The 17118-nt window shown below is 32.8% G+C and overlaps 3 protein-coding genes across 3 annotated transcripts; 2 read left to right on the top strand and 1 right to left on the bottom strand.

The window, feature by feature from the left end:
• Positions 1-322: 322 nt before the first annotated feature.
• On the bottom strand, positions 323-649 carry LOC119688583 (myotrophin-like). Its single transcript, XM_038103256.1, has one exon. The coding sequence runs from the start codon at positions 647-649 to the stop codon at positions 323-325; it is 327 nt and encodes a 108-aa protein (XP_037959184.1).
• Positions 650-1634: 985 nt separating this feature from the next.
• On the top strand, positions 1635-6717 carry LOC119689476. Its single transcript, XM_038104309.1, has one exon. It carries the CDS (start codon positions 1999-2001, stop codon positions 6679-6681), a length of 4683 nt encoding a protein of 1560 aa, XP_037960237.1. The 5' UTR covers positions 1635-1998; the 3' UTR covers positions 6682-6717.
• A 1650-nt stretch (positions 6718-8367) lies between these two features.
• On the top strand, positions 8368-9678 carry LOC119688582 (ATP-dependent DNA helicase pfh1-like). The gene has a single exon (XM_038103255.1). It carries the CDS (start codon positions 8368-8370, stop codon positions 9676-9678), a length of 1311 nt encoding a protein of 436 aa, XP_037959183.1.
• The last annotated feature ends 7440 nt before the right edge of the window (positions 9679-17118 follow it).

Here is a 17118-nt window from a genome sequence, read left to right as displayed (position 1 = left end):
ATAGTACCAATATTTTCCAAGCAAATGATATCGTTAAGGGCAAAAATTCAATGTGTGAAAGTCCAGCGGTTCTAATCGCGTGTATCAGCGACTGAGTAACATTGGTTTAAAGTATGATACCCTAATTTTGAAGTTATTTAGGCCACCATCATTCAGAGTTAACTGTCACGAAGTATATTTACATTTATACAAAATAAAAAATTCAGAAAATAATTGTGTTGTATAAATCGAATTTTATTTTATTTAATAATTAAGTTACTAAAACCGTATTTACAACCACTACAAGATTAAAATTAAATAGGTAAATCAAAAATTGTATTTGTCATAAAGACAACAGCATACGATTATCATTATTGTCAGTAGCATTCCAACACGTTTGATCATTTGTATTAATAAGTTTACTATTTGCATTAAATGATAGTAAGGGACGTACACAATCAACGTGACCACAACTAGCATAATGTAACGCAGTCTGTTCTTCACCATCACGCAAATCTACATTAGCACCCCAATTGAGTAAAAAATGTAAAATTTTAAATGCATTGTGGTCTGCTGCCCTGTGGATTAAACCCCTACCATTTTCTTCTAAGTCATTCAGTTGTGCAAGTGTTAGGTTCATTTGTAAAACTTCCAAAGATTCATCCTTCATCCTTATCATCCTTTTTATGTTCAGCTTTTTGTTCCACATCATTTGGCGATAGCTCAGTAAAATGAACTACCCAACTAAAGGCAGATTTACATTTTTGTGCACTTTTTAACTTTGGCTACCAAAGTGGAACCAGTTGTTTCACCTTTTTAATATATAAATTGTTCACAAATATTGTTGAACACAAACAAAATTATTCAAACATCATAAATTATCAAAACAATATTGCCAAGTCCAAGCAATATTAGTTCCATCAATTCAATTAGTTCTTTGGAAACAGCCACTATAATAAAACTTTGTCAAATAAATGTTTATAATATTAAATAAAAGTAATAAAAATTTTAGAAAATACAAATATTTACAATATTTATTGCAAATGCTTATTAAATAATGAAAAATATATGCAAAAAGTGATCACTCTTCGGTTAACAGTCTTATAATTACGATGATTAATTTTTTTTAATATAAATAAAACAAAACGATTTAATAAAATTATTTCTTATTGAAATTTTCTATATTCATATATTCATTTAAATTCATGTATGAATATATTATCTTATGAACATACTAAAGTGACAGCCCTGGCGATTTAGTCTCGACTTAGCCATCTCGAAAATATGCTAAGTACCAACACATCACTACATCATCGACACAACTTAGAATTTTCCTCATTTAAAACGCAACTTAGCACAACTTGCACACGACCTAAGTACCAACATATCACTACATTATCGACACAACTTTAAAACGCAACTTAAAGGTTGTTTTTGGGACATTGATTTTTAACATGATTTTGTGCGAATTCCACGCATACGATTTTTCTGATTTTTACTTTATTTGAAAGCTTATTTTTTGCCGTTCAAACACATATACACGCAGTTCCATCGAACTCTGACTTGTTTTTTAATAATTTTTTAAGTACAAGAAGTCAGTTTTTTTAAAAAATTTGGTTTTTTTATTTTTTGAATATTTTAGCTATCATATTTCTTATTTCGTGAAAAAGCTTTAATTTAGCTAATATTAACAAGTTAACAAACTTAGAAAAATTTCGTGTTCCATTTCCGGTTTGAACCTCCCAACATCGTTGCTATTCTGGCACTGGCAATTCTTGGGTAGCAACCAAAAAATATCTTTCAAAATCTCGTCTGGTTGCAACTCTGCGTGCATTTCCTCAAACTAGTCGAACTAGTTTCCTGTTTAATTGCACACGCATTTACTGTAAGACACTTTCAATGCAAAAAAAAGAGTTGCAAAAAATGTTTGCTAAAAAAAGTGAATAGTGAATAATAGTGAAATTTAGTGGGCTTTAAATAAAAATAAAAAAATTTAACAAATAAGCGAAATTTGTTGCGATGGAACAGAATGTGATAAAAACTACTAAGAACCATCAAGCAACCAATAAAATTCAAAATGTGACGTCATCAAATTTAAAACCAATGACGACAAACACAAGCACAATAGCTAAAACCGGGACTGATAAGATAATTCATGAAGCGGTTCCAACTTTGTCAAGTACGGCAGAAGATTGCTTTATTACACAAGCCTCCGACAGTAATTCCATCAACATAAAGAAATACGATGAAAATGTACGTGAAAACAACTTCGCCGATAAAACAATTAAATCTCAATCAGTCGGTAACACTACCAAGGTTATTGTTAATGCCGATGCTGTGACCGTCAACATAAACACATCGTCAGTGTTATCGCTGCTCTGTGATGAAACAGAAAAAACTAATGATGTGTTAGATACCAAACTAGGAGTTGAGCGGCCTTATAATGGTGGGAAGAAAACTGCTGAATTCAGTGAAGTTGGGGCTGACAAAGATGATTTGTGGAATATTATACAAGCAAATTACAATTACATTATGAACACAAGTCTATTAGACATTTGCCAAGAAACTCAGACGGAAATTGAAAATAAACCAATCGTTCAATCAGTTAACTCTTGCAATAGTAAACGTGATCAAACAAATCATAATAACAGCTTATTTGGGAATACTACAGACTTAGTTAATTGGCTATGTGAAATGAAACAGAAGCTATCGATTGCACTAACGTCATCACGAGCAGCGAACTTCAGTTTTGCAGAATTGCAGCGACAAAAAAAGGAATACTCGTTATTATACCAAGAATTATTATCGCATGCTCATGGCATAAGTAGATGCCTACGTGCAGCACATGTAAGAGAAGAAAACCAAGAATATCAAGAAGAGCTGAACGGGCAGCAGCTGCAAGCATTTCAGTTATTCAACAGCAACTCAAACTCAGTTGGTGCACAAAACAATTTATATTTTTCAACCACTGGTGAAATATTGAAACATACAACTTCAACAGCAACTCACACAATAAAATCTTCCAGTGTTGAAACTAAAGTTACCAATTCTTCAAGTCGGTATAAGAACTTCAATGCTGACAGTGAACCAGAAAGCGCAAGCGCAGATTTGGCAGCGGGTCTGATGAAATGTGAAGGAAACCTAGAGCGTTTAGAAAATTGTTATCATTTGCTATGTTTAAAAGCATTAGAGGTGCAAATTTATTTAGATGGTCTAATAACTAATAAGAGCTTGACACCAAGCGAAAACAGCGACATCGAAAATGACAAAGATGATTATTCATTGGAGGCGTATGTCGATAGTGATAATGCTACCAAAGAAAAATATTTTTCTACTAAAAATAATAATTCATTATCGTTAAGTGGATTGATATGTTCCAATATTGATAAGAAACACTTGTCAATAGCAACAAAGTCTCCAGCAAGCGCAATGCAAATCCATAAGTGCATGGGAAATAAGTTAGACAAATCTACGGATTTATTATCGAACAGCAGTGAAAGTGATTCATATACAACGACACCAGTTGACGACGATTTGGATTGTTTGAGTTCTAACTCTTCGAGTATCACGTTAAATTCCTCCATATTTGACGCTGAATTTCAATATTGTAGAGTATTAACTTCTACTCCAATAAAAATCACTACAACTGCTTCTGTTCACAACAATTCTGATAAAGAGAATGAAGAAACTTCAGTACATAATAGTAGTCTTGAAAATAAATTATGTTTCGGCGGGCGTTCAAACGTCCGCAGTATTAGTGTCAATCCAAGCCAAATGTTTAGTTCCAAAAAATTTTCACATTCAAGACCACAACTTAATTCGGACACATTTCAAAGTTATAAATATGCGGCTATGGGAGAAGTATCGTCACGTGTACAGAAATCGCCCGATCAACCAACGACACGTTCACTAATGCATAACAAAGAATATATTATCGGAGGAATCAATAAACCTAAAGATTGTAGTAGTTACGATTGTGAAGCTTTTGATGAATCATCTGAAACAGACCTACCTGCACAATCGGTGTCTGATTTTTCTAAAAATTATACTAGTTCCACGGCAACTGACGTGCAAACAAATAAAAAATCTCATGGAAATTTTTCGAAATATACGAATAATACTTCTAAAAATGGTTTTGATAAGAATAAACAGAGTTCAAATATTGTCAAAACAGTCGAAAGGCATCGAAACCATTTAGACTGGAAGTCAAACTATCCATACTCATCGTTGTGTTTGTCACAATTAACCACTGCAACGGAAATAGCAAGAAATGTTAATAATTCAAAAGGTCTATATAATGATTTGATGAGAATCTCAGCATTAAATTCATTGTCATCTGAAGATCCAAATGTTCGTTCCACAGTTGAAGAATCTAGTAAATCACCTATTAAAAGTTATTATAGCGAACGTTTGTTTAAACATGGCAATATACACAAGAATGAACTTTCGAATTTGCTTACAGATTCATCCATTTTAGCCACAAAGAAATTAGATGCATTGTCACCGCCACGTACAGATTCGTTTCAACAAAATAAGGTAAATATTATAAAACGAGACGGCATAGCAAACAGCTTCAACCAAACTAGACGTCGTCGAAAACTCCGTTTAGAACGTAAACGTAAACTTAAATCACCAAAGGTTCGTAAACTCTATGAAGAATTTTTAGGCAGTCAATCAAGCAGTTCGTTCACATTATTATCATCTTCACTTACCGCTTTTAGAGATGAAAAGTTTGACTATCAAAAACAACGAACAGTTTCAAAAAATTATAAACTTGATTTAGAAGTCAGTAATTCAACTCAAGCATTTCGTTGCACCTCCGCAAGCGATTTTTTTAACAATAGCTGTAAAGTTAATGAACATCATCGCTCGCCTAAACGTGTAAATAAGAGTATAGTTACATCTATACACAATAATTCCAACGATGACAATGAAATTCATAACATATTTCAACAAAATTGGAACCATTCGGTAAGTACGCATACTTATCAATTACGTTCAAAACTTCCAAACTCTTTGCGCGACCTGTCTTGTGCGGTACTTTCAACAGAATATGGCAGGCAGACTAAAGATATATATACTTTTGACACTTGGAAGGAACTATCGTTTTGGTGTGAAAGTGAAACAATGGCATACAAAATGCAAAACGAGATGATTAAACTTAAGCACGAAATTTATCGTTTGGGTAACCGATCACCATTTGAGTTATTTGATATTAAACAAGCAATTCAAATTGCCATTGAGTCGCTGAAGAATGAAAGTATGCAATTGCAAAACTTCTTCATCAACATGCGACGTTTAAATGCTTCCGTCCACAGTTGGCTAGCAAAAGGGGAAAGTAAGCTACACGCATCTTTGAACAATCAAAAGTTGGAGAACGCTTCAGTAAAAGTGGCAATGAAGCGCAAAATTGTATTGGAGAAAAAAGAACCTAAAGAACCTATATCTAAAGATGACTCAGCAAATAACACCACTTCCCTTATAGCACCAGAATCAACTACTCTAAAAATAACAGTTCCAAACAGGAATGGTAATCAGCTAAAAACGTTGTCAACTACTCCAAATGCTAGCCAAAGAACAAAAGTAACATCAACAGTTTTATTAGCAACCGCAAATACTAACTTAGGCAACCAGTGGGATCTATATCCTCTGATGAAATCGGAAAGCAAGCTTTACAGCCAATTAAAGGATGAAGTTGTTGGTATGTATTTCGCTTGGAATGAAGCCAGAGTGAGAGTTAATACCACATGCAATGAGTTGGAAGAATCAATGGTAAATTGGCGCTTATTAGATACTGGTCTTAAGGAGTTCCATGCTTTTCTCAATGAGGACCGTTGCGCTGTAAAAGGTTTGATAGTTGCTTTAAATAACAGTCAAATCACGCCCGTGCAATTAATACAAAGCGTAAAATTAGTGGCACATTTGCTGTCACAGAATATGAATGTAAGCCCTGAACTAATTACTATGCTCGAACAACCAGATCTAAACCACATGCTACACATAGCACAATTCACGACATTAATTAGTTCCCTCTCAAATTTGGATATAACCGATTGTGGTAAAATTTTTGACGACCGGTTGCTAGAACATAAGCAACGTTTGACTGCATTACATCACTTAGCAATGAAATTAGAATCGTTATTCACACGTGGCTCTAATGCTGTTAAATCAATTGCAGCTTCGATAAAAATAGCTGAAGCAGATATGAAGAACTTGCAAAATACTTACCGTGATTTAATCGTAAGTGTTGCAATAGCGCATCAAAATATGAAACAACGACCCATTGCAACTGCACAACAAAAAATCTTAACGAATGGTGAACAAAAGGTTCAACAAGATTCAAATCCCATTTACAAAAACAAACGTGACCAACATGCTCCAACCAGTAAGCAAAATGCAGCCAATAGTCTCACTCATTCCCACAATAAATCAACAGAGCAGACATCTAGTAGCGATAATCACCCAGATAGTGAACCAACTGTCGATCGTGATGTGGACGCTTTCGATGATGAAAACAACAAAGCACCTAAATGTAATTGGATATATCGTATAGTTCGACCTGCGGTTCTAGTACTATTGGTATTAATTATTATAATCTGCATTGTTTATTTTGTACAACCAAAGTGTTGCGACAACCTCAACAATTTGTCCAATAGTTTTCGACCACATTTGCAGTATGTACGTGGCCCACCGCCAGTATGAACGACAGTAGACCAACACAGTTGTGTTTTGAGAAACGTCGCGATATTTGAATTACATTCTATTATTTAATTAAACTTACTTAAAATTTTAACTTTAAATAAAATAAATAAAATAAAATTATTTTTTCATTACACCTATACCTAGCTTAACGGCTTCGATCCGTTCCGAGAAAATTGGTCGTGAAGCGAAAAACCGTCTACATTTTTATTTTTTTATAGCCATACAAATTCAATCAGATCGGTTCCAATTTTAAAAAAAATTTTTAAATTTCATGATTTTGTTGTTAGCTGTCCGGACATGGATATAGCAGACTCTGGCTCGTTCTCAAGTATTTGATCGGTTACTTACTGGATCAACTCCTGTTTCGAAAGAAATTCTCTATGCTGATCATTAAGCAATTCAACCAATCATTATTTTCAAGATATTCACACCCAAGATCCTTGATCGTTCCTGAACATGAGGAGGTATTTAATTAACGTTTAAATCGTGCGCATCATTGGTGAAAAAAATACTTTAGGCCATTTAACAACAAAATTTAAAGTTATACAGAAATCTCTTCGAATTAAATTGAAACATTTACATTCCATTATATTAGGTATAATCATTCTACATAAATTTTTAAAAGCATGTTCGGTTGATAATATGATAGCCAAATATGTTGACCTGGAAGATTTAAAGCATGGTATTATCGTTCCTGATTCATGGAGAAAAGGTAAAGAATTACTAGCGTTTGACAGAACTAATATTGATTTTTTGGCAGAATCAAAGAAACCACATGATGAGTTAGAAGTTTATTACTGCAAGCAATGTAAAGTTTCCTTTTAATATAAAATGATTCATTAAGAAAGAATAATATAGAATAGAATAATATAAGCCACCGTCCTTTGAGAAATCTGATAGACTGGAGCGTTAAGATATCTCGAAATATCACAAAAGTGTGACATTATAAAGTGAGCAGTACTTAGATACGGTGGTGATAAATAGAATAATATAACATTATATGTAATCTATATATATTTGCGCAAATCTTTGTAATTAACTAGATCCATGAGTAAGTAATACGTGGTGATTTCATCAAAATTGCATACGTAGTGCTAACACACAACAAGACTTTGAGAGATTCATTTTTAGTTCGGACAAAAAATAGTTATTTGTACTACTAATAACTGCTAATTTTTTTGTTCTTTAATCTATATACATAAAAGAAAGTCGTGTTAGTTACACCACTCATAACTCAAGAACGGCTGAACCAATTTTAATTATCTTTGATTTGTTGGAATCGTCTCCGCTCCGAATAGCAGAATACATTATAAAATATTGGGAAAATCAACTAATTTTAGCAAAAATTATAAATTTGTAAATGCTGTTTCAAACTGTTGACAGTTCGACAGTTTGAGTAATATTGATTTCTTTTTAAATTTTTTTTTCAAATATTTCAAATATTTGAAATTTCAAATATAATAAATTCAAATATAATAAATAAATATTGATTTCAATATACCATCAAATCCACGTGACATGTGGAACAAATATAAGGATAACATGTCAGAAGACATTTTACATAGAATTCGTGTCAGTTCAAGAAATCCCGATCTTCAGGTGAATGATGAAATGCATAATCAGGCTTTGCTCTTGATCGAAGACATATGTTACCATACCTGCGGTAGTTTGTTAGTCCGATAAGGAATGCCAGCTCCTGATCGTGGAATAAATAACGCATTTAATCGAGAATTGGAACGTGAACGTGAATATGATCGACATGAATTAGAACAATTAGTTCAAACTAATGTACCTCTATTGAATCCGCAACAGAAGGAAGTGTATGATACATTAATGAAAGCGATTGATGAAGAAAATGGTGGCTTTTTTTTCCTGGACGCCCCCGGTGGGACTGCTAAAACATTCCTCATGTCATTAATTTTGGCCACTGTTCGTGCGAGATCCGACATTGCGGTAGCAGTTGCTTCTTCTGGAATAGCGGCTACATTGTTAGAAGGATGCCGTACGGCTCATTCAGCGTTAAAATTGCCGTTAAACCTTCAAACTACCGAGCAACCGATATGTAATATTGCGAAGCATTCTGCAATGACTAAAGTTTTAGTAGCATCTAAAATCATCATCTGGGACGAATGCACAATGGCGCACAAACGCGCATTAGAAGCACTTGACAGAATATTGAAAGATCTTCGCAATGACTCGAGATGTTTTGGAGGCGCAATGATTTTACTGTCTGGCGATTTTCGCCAAACACTCCCAGTCATTCCAAAATCGACTGCTGTCGACGAAATAAATGCTTGCCTTAAATCATCAAATCTTTGGCGCTATGTGAAGAAACTTCAGCTGGTAACAAACATGAGAGTTGCATTGGTAAACGATGCATCTGCTGAAGAGTTCTCCAAGCAATTGCTGTTAATCGGTAATGGCCGTGTAGCTGTTGAAGAATCGAGCGGATTAATTGCATTTCCTTCAAATTTTTGCAATTTCGTCTCATCAAAAGACGAACTCATCCATGAAGTATTTCCGAACATCATTGATAATCATAAAAACAAAAAATGGTTGAGTGAGCGAGCAATTTTGGCAGCTAAGAACAGAGATGTGAATGACTTAAACTTTGTAATTCAAAATCAAATCGTTGGTACTCTGCATACATTTAAATCTATTGACTGTGTAACAAACGAAGAAGAAGCTACCAACTATCCAACTGAATTTTTGAACTCCTTGGATGTGCCTGGCTTACCATCGCACAATTTACAATTAAAGATTGGTTCGGTAGTCATTATGCTTCGAAATCTAAACCAACCAAAACTATGCAATGGAACGCGTTTAGTGATAACAAAAGTGATGGCCAATGTGATTCACGCAATGATACTCAAAGGAAAATTCAAAAGTGATGAAGTTCTCATTCCGAGGATTCCAATGATCTCAATCGATATGCCCTTTGAGTTTAAACGAATTCAATTTCCTATTCGGCTTGCATTCGCTATGACTATAAATTAATCACAAGGCCAATCCTTTAGTGTTTGTGGTCTGAATCTAGAAAATGCATGTTTTTCACATGGTCAATTGTACGTGGCATGTTCACGTGTAGCAAACCATCTGCTTTATTTGTTCTTGCGCCTGATAAAAAAACAAAAAATATCGTATATCACAAGGTTCTTTATTGAAGAGAATCAATCGGAGTGCAACCCATAGGTTCTTGCTGACAGACCATTAAAATAATTAATTATATATCAATATCCTAATAAACTATTGAATACAATAAATTTTTTGTATTCATTTTATTACGTTAATAAATTTCTAAATTTAGTTTACCTATAATTTAATATAACATTTATTGACTGTTACGCGGTACGAAGTTCGCGGGGTCACCTAGTTATATAATAAAGAAATAAAAAATTTGGATTTTAAAATTATTTGCTTGTCTTGATGTTCAAAATTCTACATCAGTATAATATTATTTCTAGATAACAAAGTCATATCTAAAAACGTAGGTATCGAAATTTTTGATTTGCCAAATTGCACGAATTTCGTTACAAAATTTTTTTCGTTATATGTGGTCGTTTTTTCACAATTTCTGCTTTCAAACGACCCAGTAATGCCGTGTAGTAGTTATTATTGATGGTTTTGAAATAGTCAATCTCCATGTGCATCCCAAAATACTGAAGCCATAATCTTCACAACTGACTGTTGTGCCTTTGGACGGTTCGGACGTGGCTCACCGAATGCAGTCCACTCAGATGACGATCGTTTTGATTCCGGAGTGAAGTTATGGATCCATGTTTCATCTATTGTCACACATCGATGCAAAAAATATGATTTATTACGGGTAAACATGACCAAACACTGCTGTGAATTATCAACACGATATTGTTTTTGATCGACTGTGAGTAAACGCGGCACCCACTTTGAAAAGAGCTTTCTCATGGTCAAATGTTCATGCATAATTGTAAACATACGACCTTCTGATATCTGTACGGTCTCAGCTACCTCACTCAATTTCAATTTACGATAAGATATAACCAATTTGTGGAGTTTTTTGATATTTTCTGGAGTTACCACCTCCATTGGACGACCAGAACGTTCACCATCATCGGTGTCTGTACGATCACGTTTAAATTCAGCAAACCAATAACAAATGGTTCTTTTCGATGGAGGAGAGTGCAGATAATACTTTTGAAGCCATTGCTGAGCTTGTATAGTATTTTTGTCATCATGGACCAATGATAAATTAACACACGAAATTTTTTTGAATCCATTGTTTTGAAAATAACAAAAGTAGCTTCACAGCCATTTAGCTGCCACTTTTTTTCTGACTAATCAAAATGTCATGAAATTTTATACATAGTCTTTTGAAGGTTAACAACCTTACTTCATGTCAGTCACACGACTTATTGAGTGGTGTGTTATCTTTCAAAATATAGCGAATAATTCAAACCATAAAGCCCTAAAATGAAGTATATGTAATCAGTTAAAGTGATTCTGCAGCTTAAACAAAACATGAAATGAACAAAGTTCCAACAAGATGCTATACTACTCACTTAATAATAGTATATATTCCTTCTTTAGCTACATATTAAAAAAAAGTTCTGATTGATGTGCATCCAATATCAGGAATGAATACGACAGTACGATTTAAAAAGGTAATGTAGATATGAAGCAATTAGTTCAATAGTTGGCGACTTGTTGTTGGTTCGTCTTCAATTGTGCATTTTAAGTATATTCTTATGAGTAGGATTAAACATTCTTGTAAAATAGATTTTGAGGTAATGATTCGATATATCAGAGTCTATCTGCTGAGTCTTAATTATATCACACAATGCATAAAAGCATTTAAAATAAATCGAATAGATATTTTTTATTTTGATGTCATTTTTGTCTGGTATATTATGTTTAAAATTTTCAAATTTGTTTGTTTTTATTAATTACTCTTAACATATAATTGCATACATACAATTCTTTAAAATTATTTAGATTTTAATGATTCGTTTTGACACCAGTATCAATTATATCTCGCTTAACTAAATACCGTATGTTATCCATTTTCCATTATATATATCTATATTATATATATTCATATCTGACAGATTGTAATGAAATAAATGGATTTCAAAAAAAAAAAAAATCCATTTCACGATATTGAGGACTTATCATGTCTTTCTCGTGGGTATACTTATACTGAATTATTCATTATGAACTGCATCGTTCCGTGTACAACATATATTATGAAATATGCATACGAGTTAACACTCTGTATTCATATAACGGTACTTTGTTTTAAACACACAATTATTGTATCTTAAGAATACGCACCTAATTATTGAGTATCAATATATTTGAAAACGTCTAGGTGCGGTTTATTATCAAATGATATTGTAACGCAATCATTTTCAAGTGCTTTGCTTTGTACTTTATATGGCAACAATGTTGCAAAAAGATAACAATTCTGTTTTCCTTTCAAGACTGATGAGATGTTCAAATACAATTGGATATTAATCTCGTCATTTGGCTATTGACGCCAAAGCTAAAGACGCTTACGAGACGCTTTAGAAAATAGATGCTCCAATCCTATAGGATGGAGATAAGGTGCTTCTAGAATATTCTTATGAATTTTAGAAGCTATAATTCGATTGGTCAATCCAATTCTAGAATTTCAATCAACGACTTCAGACATCAGAAGAAAAACTTCTAAGAGTTAGTCCTTTGGAAAAGTTGGTTCAGTGAAGTAGTAGCTTAACAAGGCCTTGGTTTTGGTTAAGGAAGTTCGGTCATAACCAAAAGTTGTTAGTCGGAAAAAAATAATAGTTATTAAAAATAAATTGTTCTAAAGAATAATATTGTTACAAATTTGATCAGATTAGCAATGGAATGTTTAAATATTATTTAATCATTATGTCAATTGATATTTAAAAAAAAAGTTAGTTAGAATTTGTTGGAGTGAAGCTGTGTTTTCCAAAATTTGTTCCTAGTAATTACTAGTTCTTTTTAATACTACAATACTATAATAAAGTATAGTTTCGCTAATTAAGAAGTTTGTTTCATTTTTACAAAATCCCGTGATTCGAATATACACGCATAAAGGCGATTACCTAACAATATGTTAAATATAATACTTATTGAAAATATATAATTAAAAATATAATCTTTGTTCTTTGTTGTTTTCATATGATCAAGTATGTTTTCTACGTCAATAATTGCCTACAAATGCATTACATGCAGAACCGCAGATATTCAGAATCTCCTAAAAGAAAAAAACAGCTGGGGAATTTGTTTGGTGATGCTGTACTATACAGTTGCGATCTATAGAAAATTCGGCTGTCGTGAAAGGAACCAGGCTCTCCAATGTACACATCTATACAAAGATCATTTGCCAGCAAGATTAAGCTACAATAATGCTTTCTATTTTAATAAGCTTTCTTGCCATGGTCTAGAGCACTTATTTTAATATGTGTGCTGTCTATGCAACCAATTTCTTACGCAAATATTTTCGCGGCTTCCACTTTTGCCTTATTAGCAAGTACTTCGGCCATTTATATGATTTTTTTTATATGTTTTATTTTTTGTATTTAAAATTATTTAAATTACTCTTTTAGTGCAAAATTATTCACACAAATCAAAACGAAGTTTTGTAAATAATCACACTTGACAAGATTGATGCGTTGCCAATTACTTTCATATGTGATCCGTACCGTTCCAGCAAGGAAGATCCAGATCATTGTTTGCTGAAGCGCAGCTATTGATGAACTGGTATTATTATTTCTATAGTTTCTGAATTTATGACAATGGTAAAACTCTAAATTCAACACTTTTGAGGTGTCATGCATATACGAACACATAGGATATAATACTACTGAAGATCGTTTACACTATTTATACAACTTGAAACAATTTAAATATCACTCATATACTACCATGTATTCGTGCTATGCAATTGACTTCTGATGATCTTTTCCATTGCTCTCATTCCCATATTGCAATCAACAATGTTCGATGTGGATGTGGATGTGTATTTTTCGTATGTATCTTGAATTTTTCGTTCTTGTGCTATGACATATAATACAATCTGCCATATAATACAAATAAAAGAAGTCCCATCTGGTGTAAACTATATTGTGCAATTTTATAATATTCAATTTGTAAGTACATATGTGCATATGTATGTACTTCAGATGAGATTGTGCCCATTGACGTAACACTGTGTCTTACAAAAACAGTGATGATAATATTTTATAATTAGAATCTATAATGTTTACTTAGAAAGTGTGATTACATTTTCGTTGGCTTCCTCATTCTGACATTCACTAAATGTACCGAATTTTTAAGAATTATTTAATTTCTGACTATAGAAATAGTATTAATATATCTTATGATATGAAAAATAATTATTTTTCTGCTAAAATAATTTTTAATAAATTGTTCTCTTGTCATCTTATCATATCATATTGGGTTTGCTACCTTACATAATGGTTGGTGGATCCCGGGCTTCCGAACCTGCCCTAGTCGTCATATTGCAATTGGTATTTCCCCCAAGAACCAGATGTTTTGTAACAGTTAAACTGCTGAACACTCGGTCGCCATTGCCTCATATGTTTAAAACAGGTATCACCACGAGAAGGTTGAGGATGACATTTGTGTAGAGAGCATTTTGAGACGCATGCATACACCTTTATCAGCATTATTATATTATCTATATATAATTACGCTAACATAAAAGTTTGTTACCCCGTTTTAATTGTGTTGCCGTTGACATATATGGATAAAATTTATACCGTTGGAAAGGTGAAGACGTGCAGAAGAGCACAACGTTATTTTTTGCATGTACGTTAACGGAAACACAGGTAAAAATGCGTTGGCGTAAATTTAGCGACTACAACAACAAAATACATGTGTTTTTCAAAGTTTTTTTTTGTGACGAATTGTTAATTGTTTACGGTGGATTTGTGTGTACGATTTTTTTCCACTTTTGGAAAAAAGTGGACTTTGTGTGTTTGGACTTTGTGTGTTTGGACTTTGTGGATTCTGTTACAATCAGATTTTTAAAGCTCATTAAATTTCAAATATTGTTTGTGAATAAAAAAAACGCATTGAAGTGAAAATATCCTTTGATATCAATCGTTTTATTTGCATTGTGTGATAGTTAAATTTTAATTGTGATAAATTTTAATTTTGATAAATTTTAATTGTGATATATTTTAATTGTGAAATGTGGATAGTTAAGGTTAATGAGTTTGAAATTTTTAGATTTATTTCAAGTGTATTGTGTGATAGTTAAATTTTAATTGTGATGAATTTTAATTGTGAATTGTGTGATAGTTAAGGTTAATTAATTGGTTGAATCGACATTAACAACACTTCAATTCGAGAGATATTCATTTTGTACAATGAAAGAACATTATGATAGAGTATGCAATGCACAAAAAAAGATTTGTATGGCAATTATCGTGAATCGTGATACAGATATACGAAGATATAATATTTACGACTATAGATGGTGAACCACCATTTGAGAGAAATATGATATCTTTTTTAAAAACAAATGGTGTAGTTAAGAATGTATTAGTATTAGATTCTGCTTTGAAACCATTGGCATATCCTTTACTATTCCCAAATGGAGATTTTGGTTGGCACGTTAATATATCGCATAACGTGCAACATAATTCTAATGGTAGGCAGATTCGAAATAAAGTTACAATGTTACAATTTGCATGCTTCAGATTTGCAATAAGGGATCAATTTAGCTTTTTGCATAAATCGCAAAAACTATTTTTGCAATACATTGTTGATATGTATGTGAGAATAGAAGTATGTCGACTACATTTTATAAGACAGAATCAAGTAAATTTGAGGGCAGATGTGTATAACAATATTAGTGATTATTTGCAAACGAATCAAGTAGGAGATGGTAGCTTAGGTCGTAAAGTGATTTTGTCTTCATCCTTCACTGGGTCTCCGAGAAACATGTATCAAAATTACTTAGATGCAATGTCAATTGTTCAGTATTTTGGCAAGCCATCGCTTTTTGTTACAATGACTTGCAATCAGAATTGGGCGGAAATTGTATATAATATTGATCCTAATGAATCATCTCATTTCAGGCCTGAAATAGTTGTGCGTGTATTTAAATCGAAGTTAAAAGAACTCATTTCTGACATTTGGAATAAATATATTTTTGGCAAAGTTGAGGCTCTTATATATACAATCGAATTTCAAAAAAGAGGTTTGCCTCATGCTCACATTTTGATAACTTTATGTGAAAATGACAAAATTGTCGGGCCGGCTGATATTGATAAAATAGTTTGTGCAGAGATACCGGATAAAAATTTGCAGCCAAAATTCCATGAATTTGTTGTCAAACAACACCATGCGGTGTTTTGAATCCAAGCTCTGTATGTATGCAAGATGGAAAATATTCAAAACAATTTCCAAAGGATTTTGTACAATTAACGAAAGAATCAGTTAATGGTTATCCGTTGTATAGACGGCGCGATAATAATGTTTCCGTTGATGTTAGAGGAAAGTCTTTAGATAATCGTTATGTCGTTCCATACAACCCGTATTTGTTTGCAAAATATAATTGTCACATTAATGTCGAGGTGTGCACTTCCGTCAAAAGTATTAAGTACATATATAAATATGTATATAAGGGTTTTGATAGTGCAACTGTTTTAATTCAAAGTGAAAGCACAAACGAAAATGACTAACAAGTACAAGTTGAAGTAGATGACGTTAGAAATTTTTTGAATGGTCGATATGTGGGATCAACTGAGGCTATGTGGCGAATATATAAATTTCCTATGCATTTTCAGTCTCATATTATAATTCGTCTTGACATTCATTTGACACAAAGACAAAATATTATATTTCGCGAAGACCAAGAAAGACAAGCAGTAGAAAATCCTAAGCTTACGAAGCTATTAGCTTTCTTTCAATTGAATCAAAGTGATTCATCTGCTAATCAATATACGTAAATTTCATTGCATTATGTTTGGATTGATAGTAGAAAATCTTGGCAAAAAAGACAACGAGGAGGAGATAAAATTATTACTCGGTGTCTATATGGTGTCTCCCAAAGAAATTGAGCAATTCCATTTAAGATTACTTTTGTTGCATGTAAAAGGGCCAAAATCATATGAAGATGTGCGTACATTCAATGGAATTGTTTATAGGACATTTATCGAAGCATGTCATGCTAGGGTAATTGCGTCCAATTATAACGAGTGGAGAGTTTCTCTCAATGAAGCTAAGACATTTAACTCAGGAAAACAAATGCGTAATTTGTTTGCGATTAATTGTGGCTTCAATATTCCAGCAAATGCATTAGCGCTTTGGGTGGAATTTAGAGATCATTTAAGCGAAGATTTCGTTAGAGATGGTTGTAGTGTAGATGTTTCTTTTAATAGAGTATTATTGGAAATCGAGGATATTTTGTTAACACATAAT

The sequence above is a fragment of the Teleopsis dalmanni genome, chromosome X (genome assembly GCF_002237135.1).
Source record: "Teleopsis dalmanni isolate 2A chromosome X, ASM223713v2, whole genome shotgun sequence".
In the NCBI taxonomy this organism is placed as follows: Eukaryota; Metazoa; Arthropoda; class Insecta; order Diptera; family Diopsidae; genus Teleopsis; species Teleopsis dalmanni.
This window is presented reverse-complemented; position numbering and strand designations above follow the sequence as displayed.